The sequence below is a fragment of the Ostrea edulis genome, chromosome 4 (genome assembly GCF_947568905.1).
Source record: "Ostrea edulis chromosome 4, xbOstEdul1.1, whole genome shotgun sequence".
NCBI lineage: Eukaryota > Metazoa > Mollusca > Bivalvia > Ostreida > Ostreidae > Ostrea > Ostrea edulis.
In genome coordinates, this window is record NC_079167.1 from 93,590,490 (window position 1) to 93,607,374 (window position 16,885).

The following is a 16,885-nucleotide window of genomic DNA, read 5'->3' on the forward strand; positions in this document are numbered from 1 at the left end:
CCTGGGGTCAGAACCCTTACTCTGGGGATTATCAAATTCACAATTTTGGTAAAAGACTACCTGCGCTATATCCATTTAGTTTCAATTTAGTATCAATAGCACTAAAGAAGATGTTATTTAAGTGTTTTGGGGTCAGAACACCCACCCCGGGGATCATGAAATTTACAATTTTGTTAGAGGCCTTCCTGCTCTCCATCAAAATGCATTTAGTTTTTCTTACACGTGTGTGGTTCTTGAGAAGATTTTTGAAAATTGTTCAATTTTGGTCAGTTTTTGCCCTGCCCCTAAGGCCCCAGGGGTGCTGGAGACCTGAAATTTACAATTTATGTCCCCCTTGTCCCAAAGATGCTCCATACCAAATTTGAAGAGAATTGGACTGGTAGTTATCAAGAAGTTAAAAATGTTCAATTGTTAACGCACGGCGGACGACGCACAATGACAACCGATTGCAATAGGTCACCTGAATTTACATTACTCTGGTAACCTTAAACAATTATATCAATCATTTTATCTTTACATTAAAACTGCAATACAACACAGTGCTTAGATCACCTATTTAGTAAAGCAAAGGTCTCAGGTTTGATCTCCAATTGATCAAAAGATTTTTCTCCACTTTTTTGCTAAAATAACTTGGTGATGTCCATATATACAACCTTCTGTACTGCATGTATTGAGGAGTTTATCTTAAATTTTTCCTTCCCATAAGGCCAAGTAAAATTAATTAGTAGATTATCATTCCCGCCCGCCCCTCGAAAATCGCCCCGCCCCTATTTTTTTTTATTTTTCAAAATTACGATTTCCGTATATTTTTATGTCCGGTCTGGTATCGTAAACGTATGTTGTTTCAATTTGCCTTTTAGAAACCGAATACACATGTAATTATGATTTATAAAGCCTTTTCTCAATGAGAGACGGCATTTTCGAGGTCAAGAATACCATGGCGAAAAATAAAAAACTCCCACCCGCCCCATTTTTTTGTGAAATTTGAATGATAATCTACTAATTAATTTTACTTGGCCTAAGCAAGACCTATATCAAAATACTGCACGAACTCTAAAACAGATCTGATAATAAATCACAATTTTTTTTTTTTTTTAGAAACAAGATAGGATGCCAGTAAATTGAACCTGAAATGTCACGAAAAGTTATATATCACTGAGAAATATCATGGTTCCCAATATCCAATACCGTAATCAAAATTTTTCTCTATAGATCTATGTGCACATACAAGTCTGCTGGCAACCATGTGCAAACCATATTGTGCTTCAAAAAATGTTAGCGGTTAAGAGAAAGTACAAAAGGATCAAGTTTAAAAACCCTGCCATAAGGGATCAAAAACAGAAACAAAAAACTATCAGCCTGACAGACAGCTATAGGACTGAAGTAATGAAAACTTCCTTTGTAGTGCAACTGATTTGCCATCGATTTCTTTGTGTTAATTAGTATAAAAATTATAAGGCTCATAAAAAAAGGATAGTACATGTACAGGTATAATATCATACTGGTATATAAAGTACAGTGACTTAACATACAGTGGTGGATCATAATATCTGGCAGTCGTGGGTTTGCTTACGTCATCGTTTTTGGGTACGCAAATCCTACGACTTAGCATCTTTTTACGCGCACATTCAATTGTGACGTAACAGTTGTCTGAATAAAGTATACATGGGTCATTGACTGAATATAAAGAACGTAATACTTTACCGATATCACATAAATATTACCAATAGTTATTATCGAAGTAGAACATGCGCATGCTTCATTTGATTTTGTTAAGTTTTCTTTTTGTTTCTTGTGCAAAATTTCAGCTTGTAATGTGTTTAATCCTGTTACTGTATAAAGTTTAGCAGCGGACAACTTGGGGAGGTGAGACAGCTGGTGATACTGGGAATGCTTTTATAAGCGTTTTTAGAACCAGGGAAAAAATCGGACGGAAGTTCCCCAGTTCATGAAAGTTTTATTCAGAGATTTGACGCGTTTATGGTGGACATTTGAAAATGGCAAGTTCATAATTTTATTCCTACCCCATCATACAAATTTTGTGAAGATCGGACAACATTGAGTTATTAAAAGCGTTAGGCAAGGATATCCTATAAAGAAATGTTTCAATGTGTCCTAGCTGCTGCAAATGTCTCTGAAAACAATTCCAGAACCCCTGGAAAAAATTGAGCAGGAGTTGCCTATACTGTAAAGCCAATCACTATTATTTTCTATATAATTCAATGGAAAACAGTGTTGCTACCATTAAAACAATGGTATGTTGAAGGCGTAATTACTTAAAAAAAAAACTGCTGTTGAATGAAAAACAATTTTCAAAGAGTAGCAAACACATTGTCAAGATACATCGGTCAAATTTTCAGGTGAGGTTTTCGGGTGAGAAAAAAACGCGGTCTATAAACCCGCGACCTACGTTAAAAATTGTGATATGATAAATAGCGATATTTTGTAATAATAAAGAGCATTTTCATTCAAGATTGATCCAACTTAGACATATGAGGCAGAAATATAAAATGGGTTCCCTGAACTGCAATCAATGTCTTTTTAAAGCAAAAACCTAGCATGAAAATAATATATCTCACAAGAAATTGGCAGTTTGGGGGTTGCAAGCCTCATGCACCTCAATTAAGAAGCCTTGGGAAGGGTCAATTAGTTCTGATTCAGTCTCTGACCAAGTCAAATCCTGCAAAGGACGTCATTCTAAAACAAGAGTCTCCATGCAGTGACAGATTGGTCTGATTCTTTCTAATGTTTTGTTCATTATTCTCATCAGTTATTTTACCTGCGACAACAAAGATCATTGAGAGCTAGACATTTAAACTTTGAAAGACAACACAAAATTTCTTGTAAGTCTTAATTTCTCATTAATGTGCAATCATGCAATATCAGGTCCCGTTAAGGAAATTGATTTTCTTGTCTATCAGCTTCTGTGCCGACTTGGCTGCGCTTTGGCCCCGAACGACATGCTATCTCTGCAGGAACCTACCACTAAATGTGGAACATCATTGTTATTAAAGATTCTATTTAATTGTCACAGTTACGTGGTAAAAGGCTTGGCTTAATCTGAAACTTTGAGATATGCAAGTCATTTCCAAATATTTCTGACATTTTCCCCTGAAACTAAAGCAATTTAGCTTTCTCATTTCATGCAAAATGCCTCTGATTTTCCTGGGTTAGTCTAAGGAAATTGCCTCATGATTTGGTCATAATTTACAGAAATGACATAGAAAGTTTGATGACTGTTGTATTCTGGGAAGGTAAACTAGAAACCAAGATGGATTTATATGAGCGCGACGGTGTTATTTCTACAAAATGTATCTTTAAAGAATAATTACTGTCCATGATCAGAAACAAACATATAACAAATGTACCACCATCATACAAATCTGACATTTTAAGAGGGAAAATGCAAAGATTAAAGAGCACTTAATGGCTGTGTATCTTTTATTAAAAAAAATATGAGATGTCTTTATTATCCACCCTAAAATGTCTTGTAAATTAAGATTTTCTCCATGCAGAGAGAGAGAGAGAGAGAGAGAGAGAGAGAGAGAGAGAGAGAGAGAGAGAGAAGAAAGTGGCATTCATATTACTTGAATTAACATCATTATTGGATATCTAGGATCAACATTTTCCACAATGACCCTTAAAGCTCTCATGTTTTAGTATGAAAGTGCATATATAGCCCTGTACTTGAGAATAATTTCAAAATCACATTACTCTCCTAGACCTGTTGTTGTCCAGGGTTATAAACTGAGGTTAAATTCCTTATATGAATGACCTAGCTACCGCAACTCAACTACACGATGGCCACAAGAAATAAACATTTCCGCAATCTGTAAAGCACTTAGACCATTTAGGGGGGCAGTATCTAAGCCAGGCTAGCAGGAAATAGTTTGTATTGATCTGGTCAGCAGCTTAGTTAATGAGGGAGAGCTAGAACGCACAATTTAGGCGAAAGGAAACTTTCATCTGTTGGCAGCTGCATGGTCTTGTCCAGAATCTCAATTTGTGGTCTACCAATCTTACTCCAAATTATACACTGTTGCATGTCTACAAAAAACTTGTGGCAGAATCGCTTTTCCTCGTTAATCATCAAACCACTGAACATTGGTGATTGCCTTATATTGAGACTTTATATCAAAGAGGTATTTCAGCAATAAATTTACTTTTTTCAATTATAATATAAAGACTGCATAAATCTATTAATCCAACAATTATGAATTTTACTTAAATGTTCATATTGCATGGACAAAAGAAAAAAATTCTTTTAATTTCACCACAATTAATTAAACCTATAATATCGAGTGATTTGATGTACATTTTTTTTTATTACAGACTTATAAATATTTAATGGTTCAGTATCAGATATTTATTTAAAAGTCTTAAAATATTTATAATAACGACTTCATTTGGTCCCTAAAATAGATCTATATACATAAAAAATTTCCAGTGAAACCGTCAAGATCTGAAATATATTTTTTCTCAAATGTGAAATTCTTGTGTGACAAATCATATTATTCATGAAAATTTTGCACCCTTTCTTGTGATCTGATTTCAAAATTGGAGTCTTTTATCGATTGAATGTCTGCCATATTAGCAATGTTTTTTTTTTTTAAATTCAAAATCACTGAAGACACAGCTGGACAATATCTATACAGCTCAGTGACGCATCTTCTAGGGTGTCAGGGGAGACAATCTGCTACGTTAAGTACTAATATTCAGAGTCCTTTACAGACAGTATGAATGATTCAGAGAAGGTACAAAAAAAGTACCAAAAATACATCTAATATCTTTCCATACAAATTTTTTGCTTATGATTGATATTTCACAACTTTTAAAAACGAGAGGTTACTTTAAAATCTTTATCTCATCTGATGAACTCTTTAATCATGCCTTTGTGACACCAGGAGTGGGAATTCATAACGAGCTTTCATTAAGTTTTTTTTCCTCTTGGGAGAACTTGCTATAAATGGAAAAACTGCTACATCACCGATAATTATGACACCAAATTTGTTGCTCTCCTGATTAACTATTTATTCTAACATTTTGCCGTTAAAACATCACACTGCTTTGATCTACAAAAATCCTTTTTTCTTTTGGCTGTTAAGAAATCAGAGAACCCAAATTCCTGTCTTCACATACATCCTAGCATCATGCACTTAAGTAATTTAATCTGATACTGAAAATTGTTGCATAAGGATGGTTTCTTGATAGGAAAATCAATTGGTAATGCGAATGAAAAAATTAATTATCCTCATTAAATGCATTTGGGAAATGTTTGACAAATTATCAAGTTCTCTTATCTTGACATGAAGCGTATCCCAATTTGATGATAGAAGCTTGTTTTCTGCAATTACACTGTGATTTGCTCTCCTTAAATTCATTTTGTGGCTGCAAAAGATGCTTGTTGCAGGACGAGACAATTTATCATGAAACATCTGTATAACAAATCAGAACTTGGGTAGATGTTGTCTATTTTCACTGCTACCTTTATACTGAGTAAGAGAATTTGAAATGAAAATTGAGATAAAATGTCTCTTAAAATGCTAAGCTCCTGGTGAACTGGCCATTTGTTTTTGTTTTTTAGTTTTTTTTTATCGGTCCAAGAGCTGGCTGGTTTAGAGAAGTTTCACTGTATTTCTTATCATATCTATCAAGTTTGTATAGGATTTCTTAATTAGAAATGATGGTAAACTAGAGGCCCATAGGCCACATCACTCGCCTGAGTCAACTTGGTCCATGTTTAAAGATTTTCCTAATATATTCGCATGTAAAACTTTGATCCCTTATGTGGCCCCAACAAAAGGGGTGGGGTGGGGGGTGATTTGAACAAACTTGAATCTGTTCTGTAAGGAAGCTTTCATGTAAATGTAAACTTTTCTGGCCCAATGGTTTTCGAGAAGAAGATTTTTAAAGATTTTCCCTATATATTTATATGTAAAACTTTGATCCCCTATAGTAGCCCAACCCTACCCCCAGAGTCCATAATGTTAACAAACTTGAATCTGTACTATGTTAGGAAACTTTCATGTACATTTCAGCTCTTCTGGCCCAGTGGTTCTTGAGAAGAGTTTTAGATGACCCCATCCTATTTTTGCATTTATGTAATTATCTCCCCTTTGAAGGGGGCATGGCCCTTCATTTCAACAAACCTGAAAGCCCTTCACCTAAGAATGCTTTAAAGTGCCAAGTTTAGTTGAAATTGGCCAAGTGTTCTGGGGAAGAAGTTAAAAATGTAAAATTGATTGATTGAATGCTGTTTAATGTCGCTCTTGAGAATATTTCACTCATATGGAGACGTCACCACTACCGGTGAAGGGCTGCAAAATTTAGACCTATGCTCGGCGCTTATGGCCTTTGAGCAGGGAGGGATCTTTATCGAGCCACACCTGCTGTGACACGGGACCTCACTTTTTGCGGTCTCATCCGAAGGACTACCCCATTTATTCGCCTTTTACGACAAGCAAGGGGTACTGAGGACCTATTCAACTCGGATCCCCACGGGATTTAAAAAGTTTACAGACAATGAACAACAGGCAATCATGCAGAAAAGTTCACTTGAACTTTCAGCTCAGGTGAGCTAAAAAGCCCAAATTCAAACTTGATCTGTAAATGATTGATATGGTTCATATATGAATTTTTAAATCATTATCTGCAGAGATTGCCAAAGAACTCTGAAAAACTGTCAAAAACCTGAAATTTACTAAGTTCAAGGTCCATAACTCTTTCAAAAATAGGTCAAGTATCCCAAACTCAAACTAGATGATACAAGTTCATGTATAAATATCAATTCAATAGCTGCAGTACTTATAGCCACAAGAGTATGGAAAACTGTTGATGCACTGTTCACTGTAGATCTCATTTCTCCTGCTTATGGGGCCTAATTACTAGTATTACTCCTTGTCAATGTTGCCAAAGCAAAACCATAGTTCATGTATTTATGTAATTTAGCATTATTCAGTACTTTGATCCTTTTAATGAGTAAATGAGTAAATCAAAATGGCTCCAATTAGGTCTGATATATTTCTGACCCTAAAATTCAAACATTCTTTGAATTCTTTAATATTCAATATTTTCCAAATTGAAATAGTCAGAAAATAAACTTAATAAAGATACATTTTCTTATTACTAATTTGTGTCAAAAGTTAATGGCAATATTTTGTGTTTTCCTTAAAAACTGCTAAAAGATAAATAACATTGCAGTCATTCCTTTGAATAACAAGAGGTACTGTGAGCAATGCTCACTAAGAATACCCCCCGCTTACCCCAATCTCCCAAAGGGTGTTGGTAATAGGTAAAACTTCAGTATTATGATCCAAAAGGTATCTAGGAACACAGCATCTCCATGCGATGAAAAAAGCCGTTAAAGAATTTAAATGGAAACCATATTGCTACTTTGATGTCCAGTGCGCATGACCTTTGACCCCAAAATCGATAGGGAACATCTTCATCCCATGGGTAGTCCATATGTATGATATGGTGACGGTAGGTGGAAAGGATAACGCTTTAGAGCCCGGAAACCATATTGCTACTTCCAAGTCCAGTGCCCTTGACCTTTGGACCCCAAAATCGATAGGGAACATCTTCATCCCATGGGTAGTCCATATATATGATATGGTGACGGTAGGTGGAAAGGATAATGCTTTAGAGCCCGGAAACCATTGCGTCTACAGATGGACGGACAGACAGACGGACAACCCGATTCCAGTATACCCCCCCACAACTTGTTGCGGGGGGTATAAAAATGACGGGTCACAAGCATCAATCAAAACTAGTGTATCATTGTATATAATGTACTTAAGGAATGAATATATTATCTTTTCGGTGGATGGAGGGATCCACGGATAAAAAAGACGGAAAACTGCATCATTGCGAGTAACGCATGATGCGAAGTTTTCCGTCTTTTTTTCTTCATGGAAGCCCTACATCCACTGAAAAGATAATATATTCATTCCTTATCATTTAAATATGTAAAGCATTGAGTTTGAATGATAAAACATGATATGATTTGAATTCAATTATAGATTTATTTTTTAACTACATTATATGACGCTTCGAAATTGGCGTAGTAATTTATGAAGACATCAACTGAAAATCGTAAATGGCGGCTTCCACGTGAACTGAAAGGTGAATCTTTGAAAGGATGAGTTAGAGAGGAATCCTGTGGATAGAAAATTGCTGGAACTTTGTTGTGTGGAACTGGCATTCACCTCAATGTTCGATGTCGGTACGAACGGTAAGCGTAGAACATGTGCATGATGTGTCATGCGATCAGAGACCAGGCAAGTAGGGTTCTCTTGAGGGTTTCTACGGTTTCCAGGGGGACGAGTGAGTGTTGCAGAGGGTCTTGCAAGTTTTGCTAGTGAATTACTAAGACATTGCTTTTGATGGTCACTGCAATCCTTGTTATAACTGCGTATGAACGCCTCGTTCCGGTGCCCACTCACGAACATAATATGTCGGAGTTCAAAATCATCATCGTGAAGGGTTTGAAAAATATCATCGAAAGTATCAATATCGAAATTTCCTCCCTTGGAATCCATTTTCAGAAATTGCATGCATTTAAGCAGACGTGTACGCGTGTGTTATGTTTTTCCTTCTAATAGTCATATTTATTTTAGGCCTATTTGGTTTAATTAATTGTTTATTTATCATTTATTTTTAATATGTTAATGATTTCGTTGAATGAATTTATTTGGATCGATAGAGTTGTTAAGTTGTTCTTTTCAGGATTTCCAATCTAAAAATAGACCATTCAGTGGAATCCCTAACATTCCAATAGAAAGTAGTTCCGGCAATTTATTATTTTATTTTTCGGGGTATACGATATTCGTATGATAGATCAACCAATGAAAAGGCGTGTAAACATGTAAAATTAAATGATATGAAATTCTTTTAAAAATTTAAGCCATATATGCAGGCAGCAGTCTAGGCAAAGCATTTAGCGTTTCGTGCAACAAATGAAACTTTAGCCACTTGTGTAGCAACATATGCTTCAGAGTGCAGTATAATAGGTTTCTGAACAAAAAATGCTTTTTACTAAAACATATGCTGGCACTGGTGTAAAATATGAAACTTTATGACCTGCACTATATAATGGAGAGAGTGCAAACCTCAAGTCCCCTTCATTAATAAGGAAAGGGATAAACACAGTTACATTATCAAAACTAACCTGTCATAGTGAAGAACTATCAAAACTAACCTATCACAGTGAAGAACTATCAAAGCTTACATATCACAGTGAAGAACTATCAAAGCTAGCCTTTCACAGTGAAGAACTATCAAAACTAACCTGTCATAGTGAAGAACTATCAAAACTAACCGATCATAGTGAAGAACTATCAAAACTAACCTGTCATAGTGAAGACTCCTACAAGCACACCTATGTTCCGGCCTGCTAACATCACATTTTCACTGTCCGTCTCCCCGCGAGATTTCCGAGCTGCCCAAAGCCCCACCCCCAAGATCAGGAGGTAAAAGAGGATAACTGCTACCACCCCCACCACATGGACTGTCATGCTGCTGAGAGATGTATGCTCTGGTGTGTGGTCAAATTTGTCCTGGTGGGGGACGGTCTGCTAAGTCCAGTGTACCCAAGGGTGAAACCTGTGGAAGCAAGGTCAAGCCATATTAGTAAGAAATCAGGGGGCATCATTATGTCTTCATGCAACAAAGAGCCCTTTCATTCAGATCTGATAGAGGTCTGACATTTAAGCTGTTTAAACACTTACGAATTGTTATAATCCCTTCATTTTTTATGCTGACATCACAGTAATCAACACAAGACATTGGTTTTTAATTACCATTGCAAATAAAACTTTACGATGTTTACTAACACCATATCATATTGTGCAATTGGTATCTGCAAAAACAAAGAATAAATGTATATATACTGAAGACATTCAATGGATTTAGTTCTCCATCTCTTCAAGTATTTAATCTCATGCTGGACCTAAACTTTTTCACCCCAAATTTACTCTTGCTCTCTCTCCAACTTCTAAACCTCTTGAACTTTAAAAGTACATCCTGTTCTGAAGTTTAATAGTATACACCAACCAGGGGGTCACTCCTGACCTAATCAGCACCAGATGGGCACTGGTCATATCTGTAAGATGACCAATGTAATGAAAATACAGCTCAATTCTATTACAGCTTGGTAGGGCCTTGAATTAGCCATGACTCTCCATTGGTATCCCTTAAAACAGGGTTAATAATAGTCTGTTGGTTATGATTGGCTGAAATTATCAATTAAATTTTTAAAGAATAATTATGCAACGCGTCACTAATTTTGAAATGTATCCATTGTTGATACAAATAATGAATAAATATTAAGGACAAATAAAACTAGAACTGTCCTTTCTAAACTAATAAAACCTTGGGGCACACTATATAATAGATAAAAACAGACTTCCTCAGATCAAACCAGAAGTTGTCTAATCAAAGGGTTATCTAGTATATCATTTTTTTGTTGATGTTTAAAATGCTGCTTTAAAAAAATCAATAAATCAAACAAATATTAAAATATTTCTGGTAATACTCAATTATAACACAATACCAATAGATAAGATTTTCAGAAAATCTAATTGTTTATTATCATTTCTCATAATTTGATAAATGATTTAAAATAGCCAGATTGATTGTATCTTAATTGCTTAACGTCTCTCGAGAATTTTTCACTCATATGGAGACGTCACCAAGACCGGTGAAGGGCTTTAAATTTAGGCCTTTGCTCGGCACTTACGGCCTTTGAGCAGTGGGGGTTCTTTAGCGTGCCACACTTACTGCGACACGGGACAGCTGGGTCATCTCCGAGGACCCGTGACATTCACACCTGATGCCGAGTGTTTGGCAATGGAACTGTCACTACCCGTTTTAACGACTTGGGTCTGTCGCGGCCGGGATTCGAACCCCAGCCTCTTGCATGCGAAGCGAACGCTCTAACCTCTAGGCCACCGCGGTGGTTTGCTAGAGTATGAACAACAAACCCCACCCCCTCAAGCCAAAAGAAAATGGATACATAGAAAATGGAAATATCCATACAATTCACTATAAATCAAAATAAAAGATACATAAATGTTATAATTTTACTTTAATAAAAAATGTATGTATATATATAAGGTATGTTTCAAAACTTTTAATCTGTTTTTGAAATATTCTAAAACAACAATATTCTTAAACAAAATAGAAACTAATTAGCATAACTTTCTAATACTTTAAATATTCTTATTTAAAATAAGAAATGCCTAATTTCAGTCTAAGAACAATGCTTTTACAATGTTTAAATCAAACCTCTGAGAGAATTTTCAAGATATACTCTTTTTAGTTTAAAAAATGACCAAGTCCATAAGTAGAAAAAAAGCACCTGTAACCTGAAGAAAAATTGTCAAATCAATATGAAAATACCAGGTGCACATCTTCATGAAAGGTGAAGATAACAAACAGTGATCAATCTCATACATATTGCAACTCCCATAAGCAATACAAAATAGATATATAATTGGACACACCAGAGGTGTGGTATGATGAGGAATGAGTATACAAATTATCAGAAAAATCCATGCTCTTTAGTTTCTTAGAACATGCCCAGACAAAATCATGTCTACAGACATACGGACATCATGTGATTCCAATACATAATTAAATACCTAGTTTCTTCATTCATATTTCAAATGAAATTTAAAAAAAAAATTATATATATATATATATATACAGTAAAATATCTGTATCTCGAATATGGTTTATCTCGAATACCCCACTTGAGTCGAAGTCGACCGCCGGTCCCGGCCGTTTTCCCTGTATAAATGATTTTAAAAAACTTCTGATATTTCGAACACGGTCATCTCAAATACTCCCGCTTATGTCGAAGTATTTTCAAGGTCCCATGCCCAAAATTCACCTGGTTTATCTCTAAGTGCAGTCAATTTTCCGCTCTGCTTACCATACCTGGCGTCGTTAAGTCACACATTCACACCCGCGGCTACATCAATTATAATTAATGACCGTTAATCCATGCTCGATTTTTCCAAGTAGACCTAGGTCACAATATATGGTTCAACAGTTTGGGGAAGCCTTCCAACATTACGGATTAAGTCCACTGCCCATTATGAAAAACACGCCCGATTCCAGGGATGGTGTTTTGAATGATACATCATTAACATGTGGGTTAGATAATCTCACAAAATTGTTGAAGTACGCTCATAATAATGATAATGCATTTAATACTACATGCTTCATCATTAAACTAGAACAAAGAAAACACGAAAATATTTAATAAACATTTGAAAGGGTTTTTTTTAAATCCGTCTTTTTGTTTTTTACGTGATAGATTTAATAAAAACCGAAATGTTTGTCTTTGAAATTCCACAATATTAATTTAACAACTTGTATTAAACTATAAGAAACGGCAACGGGGTTGTTGTTTATAATGCAAATCCCATACAATGCATCAAATATCCTCCTTCAAAAAAAAATGTTCAAGATCGATTTTGGATATCTCGAACCCCCGACTATCTCGAAGTTTTTTCGAGGTCCCTCGGACTTTGAGATAGAGATATTTTACTGTATATATATATATTAATAATACTTTGGAAAATGATATTGTAAATCATCCTCACATGATATAAACAGAGATATATATATCCATGCAGGTGCCAATTTCTGGACTCTTGAAAATTTGAAATCTCAAAGCTTTTTTGTTGTTCTGTGAACTTAGGTTTTTATTAGAGCTTAATTAATCTGTTTACATTTTACACTATTCCACAAAAAAATCTCAGAGTGACATCACAAGACCTCAATATTAGCCTTAGTTTCTGAATGCCATTTCTAAAATATGCAAATTAGGGCTGAAACGATTCACCGAAATATCGACACTGTTCATTGACAATATAAATGCTTAATTCAATGTTCGATTAACTGTTTCGGTTTTCTACATTTATTACAAATGGGTTTAGTAAAATACATCAGGCTCGGCCTGTACTCATTATTTTTACCTGCATGGGGGATAAAATAGCATCGAATGTTCATCCTGTTGTTTGCCTCGAGTCTGACGAAAATGATAATGAATTTTATCAGTTTAAACTACATGCAGACTCAGCCAACAGGCATCTCACTGTTTGGCAGTTTAGAAACATTATGCTTCTCAAATTATGATTTTAAATCTTGGTAATTAAATTTCTCTTCAATGTTATTATTGGTTTCTTCTGTAAATTGTATAGTATTGAAAGTATTGAATTGTGGCAATTTTGATTAAGTTTAGCAATATTTATTGGATCATGAAGGGAGCGTATCGTTTCAGCCCTAGTGCAAATCAGAGTATGTGGTATTACGCCTATACCACACACTCATTTTCCTATCCAACAGCGCGTAGACACATCAAACCTCGTTATCTTGAACTCGATGGGACCAATTAGAGATATTATCATACCTCAGTATGGGAATCCTATGCAACGCGTAATCTGATTGGTCTAGACAGTCACGTGCCAGGGATGATAAAACTTCCTCTCAAACATCATATCTCGATTCCCATCATATTTCACACCTTGGGCAGCCTCGTGCATTTTTCATGAATTTAATGTCAAGGTAGACGAAGTGTATTGTGAGGTCACAATAAGCCCATGTCATTGTACACTTTCATATCATTGTATTTCGTTGTTTGTACCTTCTAATACATTGACAGCGCGGTGTAACCATTAGGGTGATCTCAGCTACTTAATGTATAATAGATGAGCAGACTCCAATTTCAAATGCATTTTTCTAGTCTTAATTGCTTTGTTTCGGTATAATAAACAATTTAATGCATGAATGTTCAGGAGTTGCCCTCGGGAAATATGATTTTTCTTGGGTGCATAAATCTTCACATCTCCCTCACTATCATGCAATAAATGTATAAGGGGGGAGTGTTGGAGAGGTCGATATGTATATACTCCCTGTAACTAGGGGGAGTGTTGGAGAGGTTGATATGTATATACTCCCTGTAACTAGGGGGAGTGTTGGAGAGGTTGATATGTATACAATCCCCGTAACTAGGGGGAGTGTTGGGTAGGTTGACAAGCATATACTACACATAACTAGGGTGAGTGTTGGGGAGGTTGATATGTATATACTCCCCGTAACTAGGGGGAGTGTTGGGTAGGTTGACAAGCATATACTACACATAACTAGGGTGAGTGTTGGAGAGGTTGATATGTATATACTCCCCGTAACTATAGGGGGAGTGTTGGGGAGGTTGATATGTATATTCTCCCTGTATCTTGGGGGAGTGTTGGAGAGGTTGATATGTATATACTCCCTGTAACTAGGGGGAGTGTTGGAGAGGTTGATATCTATACAATCCCCGTAACTAGGGGGAGTGTTGGGTAGGTTGACAAGCATATACTACACATAACTAGGGTGAGTGTTAGGGAGGTTGATATGTATATACTCCCCGTAACTAGGGTGAGTGTTGGAGAGGTTGATATGTATATACTCCCCGTAACTATAGGGGGAGTGTTGGGGAGGTTGATATGTATATTCTCCCTGTAACTAGGGGGAGTGTTGGAGAGGTTGAAATGAGTGATTGATTAATTGTATCTTGCTTAACATCTCACTCGAGAATTTTTCACTCATATGGAGACGTCACCAAGACTGGTGAAGAGCTTCAAATTTAGGCCTATGCTCGGCGCTTACGGCCATTGAGTAGTGAGGGTTCTTTAGCGTACCACACCTACCGTGACACGGGACATCCGTTTTTAAGGTCATCTCCAAGGACCCGTGACATTTACACCTGATGCCGAGCGTTTGGCGATGGAACTATCGCTACCTGTTTTAATTACCTAGGTCTGTCACGGCCGGGATTCGCAATGCGGCCTTCTACATGCGGGGCGAACACTCTAACCTCTCGGCCACCGCAGCGGTGAGGTTGAAGTCTATACAATCCCCATAACTAGGGGGAGTATTGCATAGGCTACAGTGTATACAAGTCCTGTAACTAGGGGGTTTGGGGTTGGGGAGGTTAATGAACATCTGTACTAAAACCGGGTAGCGTAGTGGTTAATGCCCTCTCTTCTCACTGCTGCAACCCGGCCGAGTTAGGTCCCCATGATCAGCAGTGGTTGTATGCGAGAGGATTGGTCGCCCACTCGGACACATGGGTTTCCTCCGGGCACTACAGTTCCCTCCTACATTAATGACACCTTTGAACAAATATTGGAGCTCGATGAGAAGCATGAATGTATAACTCGTAGAATTTGTTTTTTAATCGGCGTAAATAAATGAAGTTTAAGCTTGAAAAGCAGTGATTAAGTATCTTTTCTAAATTTAAGGTTAGAATTTGAGAAAAGTCACATTGAATATCTTTGGTATTGTCAAAATGCAGGCTTTTACCACAGTGTACTCTCCAGCTGTTCCCCAGACCTCACAATCGTAATATCCCCTCTGAAAATTTTAAGACTACTATAAGGACCTTATTATACAGATTTATAAGGTATATAAAGGACCCACGCAGGCTGTGAATGTTAGTTTAATTTCTAGATTTAAACCTACTGAGGAAACTGAGAAGTTTACATGTACAATTCATAATAAATGTGCAGGTTTTATTCACCTGACAAAATAATCAAACTTTTCTTTTACAATCACATCCAAATCATTGAAATATCAAGCACAAAACTATCACATTTGATCAAATCAAAATCAATTCTATACTTGTCACTGTTATTGTTTTGTAACATTATATATTACATGATTTTTATTTATCTCGTTAAAGGTTCGGTAATTCAGAGACGTCCTTATCCACCACAATTCTATATCGGAAAACAATAACAAGTGTTTAAACTCACTCCATAATTGATAAGGAAGCAGCATTATTTACAAGTCAATCTAATTAACTTAAGAGGAGCGAAATCAGACAACTAGACAGGTACATTGATTTTCAATATTTCAATTTTATTCAATTCATCCCGTACTTTCCTCCTTTGCAGTTGTGAGCATAGTTTCTGCAGTGATCCGAGTTCTCATCTAGAGTCTTGTGATGTTTATGTTCAATTCTAGTTGTCTCTTACAACTGTAAAACACATCAAATGTAATACAAAAGAAAATATCTTGAATGTAATTTATATATCAATCATCATCCACACAGTTAGTCTACTAAATGTCTGGGATTGTATAACGGAAGATATGAATTACTGGGACAGCTGTTCTATAAATAAACATTTCCATCATCGCCTGACCCCGTGACCTCCACACATTACCCACACATCTAATAACATCAGTAAACGACTTAAATACTTTTTAGTTTTATATTCTAACATGAAAGGATATAAGCTAAGCCATTGGAAAGGAGCTTTCAATACACATCTAGATAGGGATGTCATTGTCCATAAAGATCATGGTTCTTGCTCCATTTCCATACCTCAAAATGTTTGCTTTTCATAATAATGTACATGTATATACTTATGCCCCTCCTAAACATTTCTGTTAAATTTCATGCTCAAGATTTAAAATGGAGCAAAAACTGCAATCAAAAACACCCCTTTTTTGAATGACAGGTGTCCAAGTTTATAACATGGAGAATCCCAAAACTTTAATTTATCCACAAAATGATGGAGTCTTTGTGCAACTTATCAATAGCCACTTGAAACTTACATGACTAAAGTTTCATTTTCATCCATGGTGATGGAACATGCCATCACGAGATCTTATTTCTTAAGTTAACTTCAATTGATTCTGTTTGTAATGTCATAGTTACGACTCAATGAAATCAATACCCATCTATTTTCAATAAGAGTTGATTAAGTTTTCATTACTGCAAGTCAACTGGATGTTTCAATCATTTTTAAGCTTTGTGGGGCACATATGTACCAAATATTGCACAAACTAGTTGTCTTTACAGATATTTAATAAAATGCTTTCTTTG

General features: G+C 36.0%; 1 protein-coding gene across 6 annotated transcripts in view; it reads right to left on the reverse strand.

The window, feature by feature from the left end:
- Window positions 1-16,885, reverse strand: part of LOC125668764 (high-affinity choline transporter 1-like) — a 63,935-nt gene that overhangs the window by 21,504 nt on the left and 25,546 nt on the right. For 4 of the 6 annotated variants that reach the window (XM_048903168.2, XM_048903170.2, XM_056164377.1 and 1 more), the window contains one exon: window positions 9,350-9,603. In XM_048903168.2, coding sequence (XP_048759125.1) covers window positions 9,350-9,515 — 166 coding nt within the window. In that variant the 5' untranslated portion in view covers window positions 9,516-9,603. Of the gene's footprint in view, window positions 1-9,349; window positions 9,604-15,935; window positions 16,034-16,885 lie in introns of all 6 variants that reach the window. The other 2 variants (XM_048903171.2, XM_056164379.1) reach the window with 1 other exon arrangement.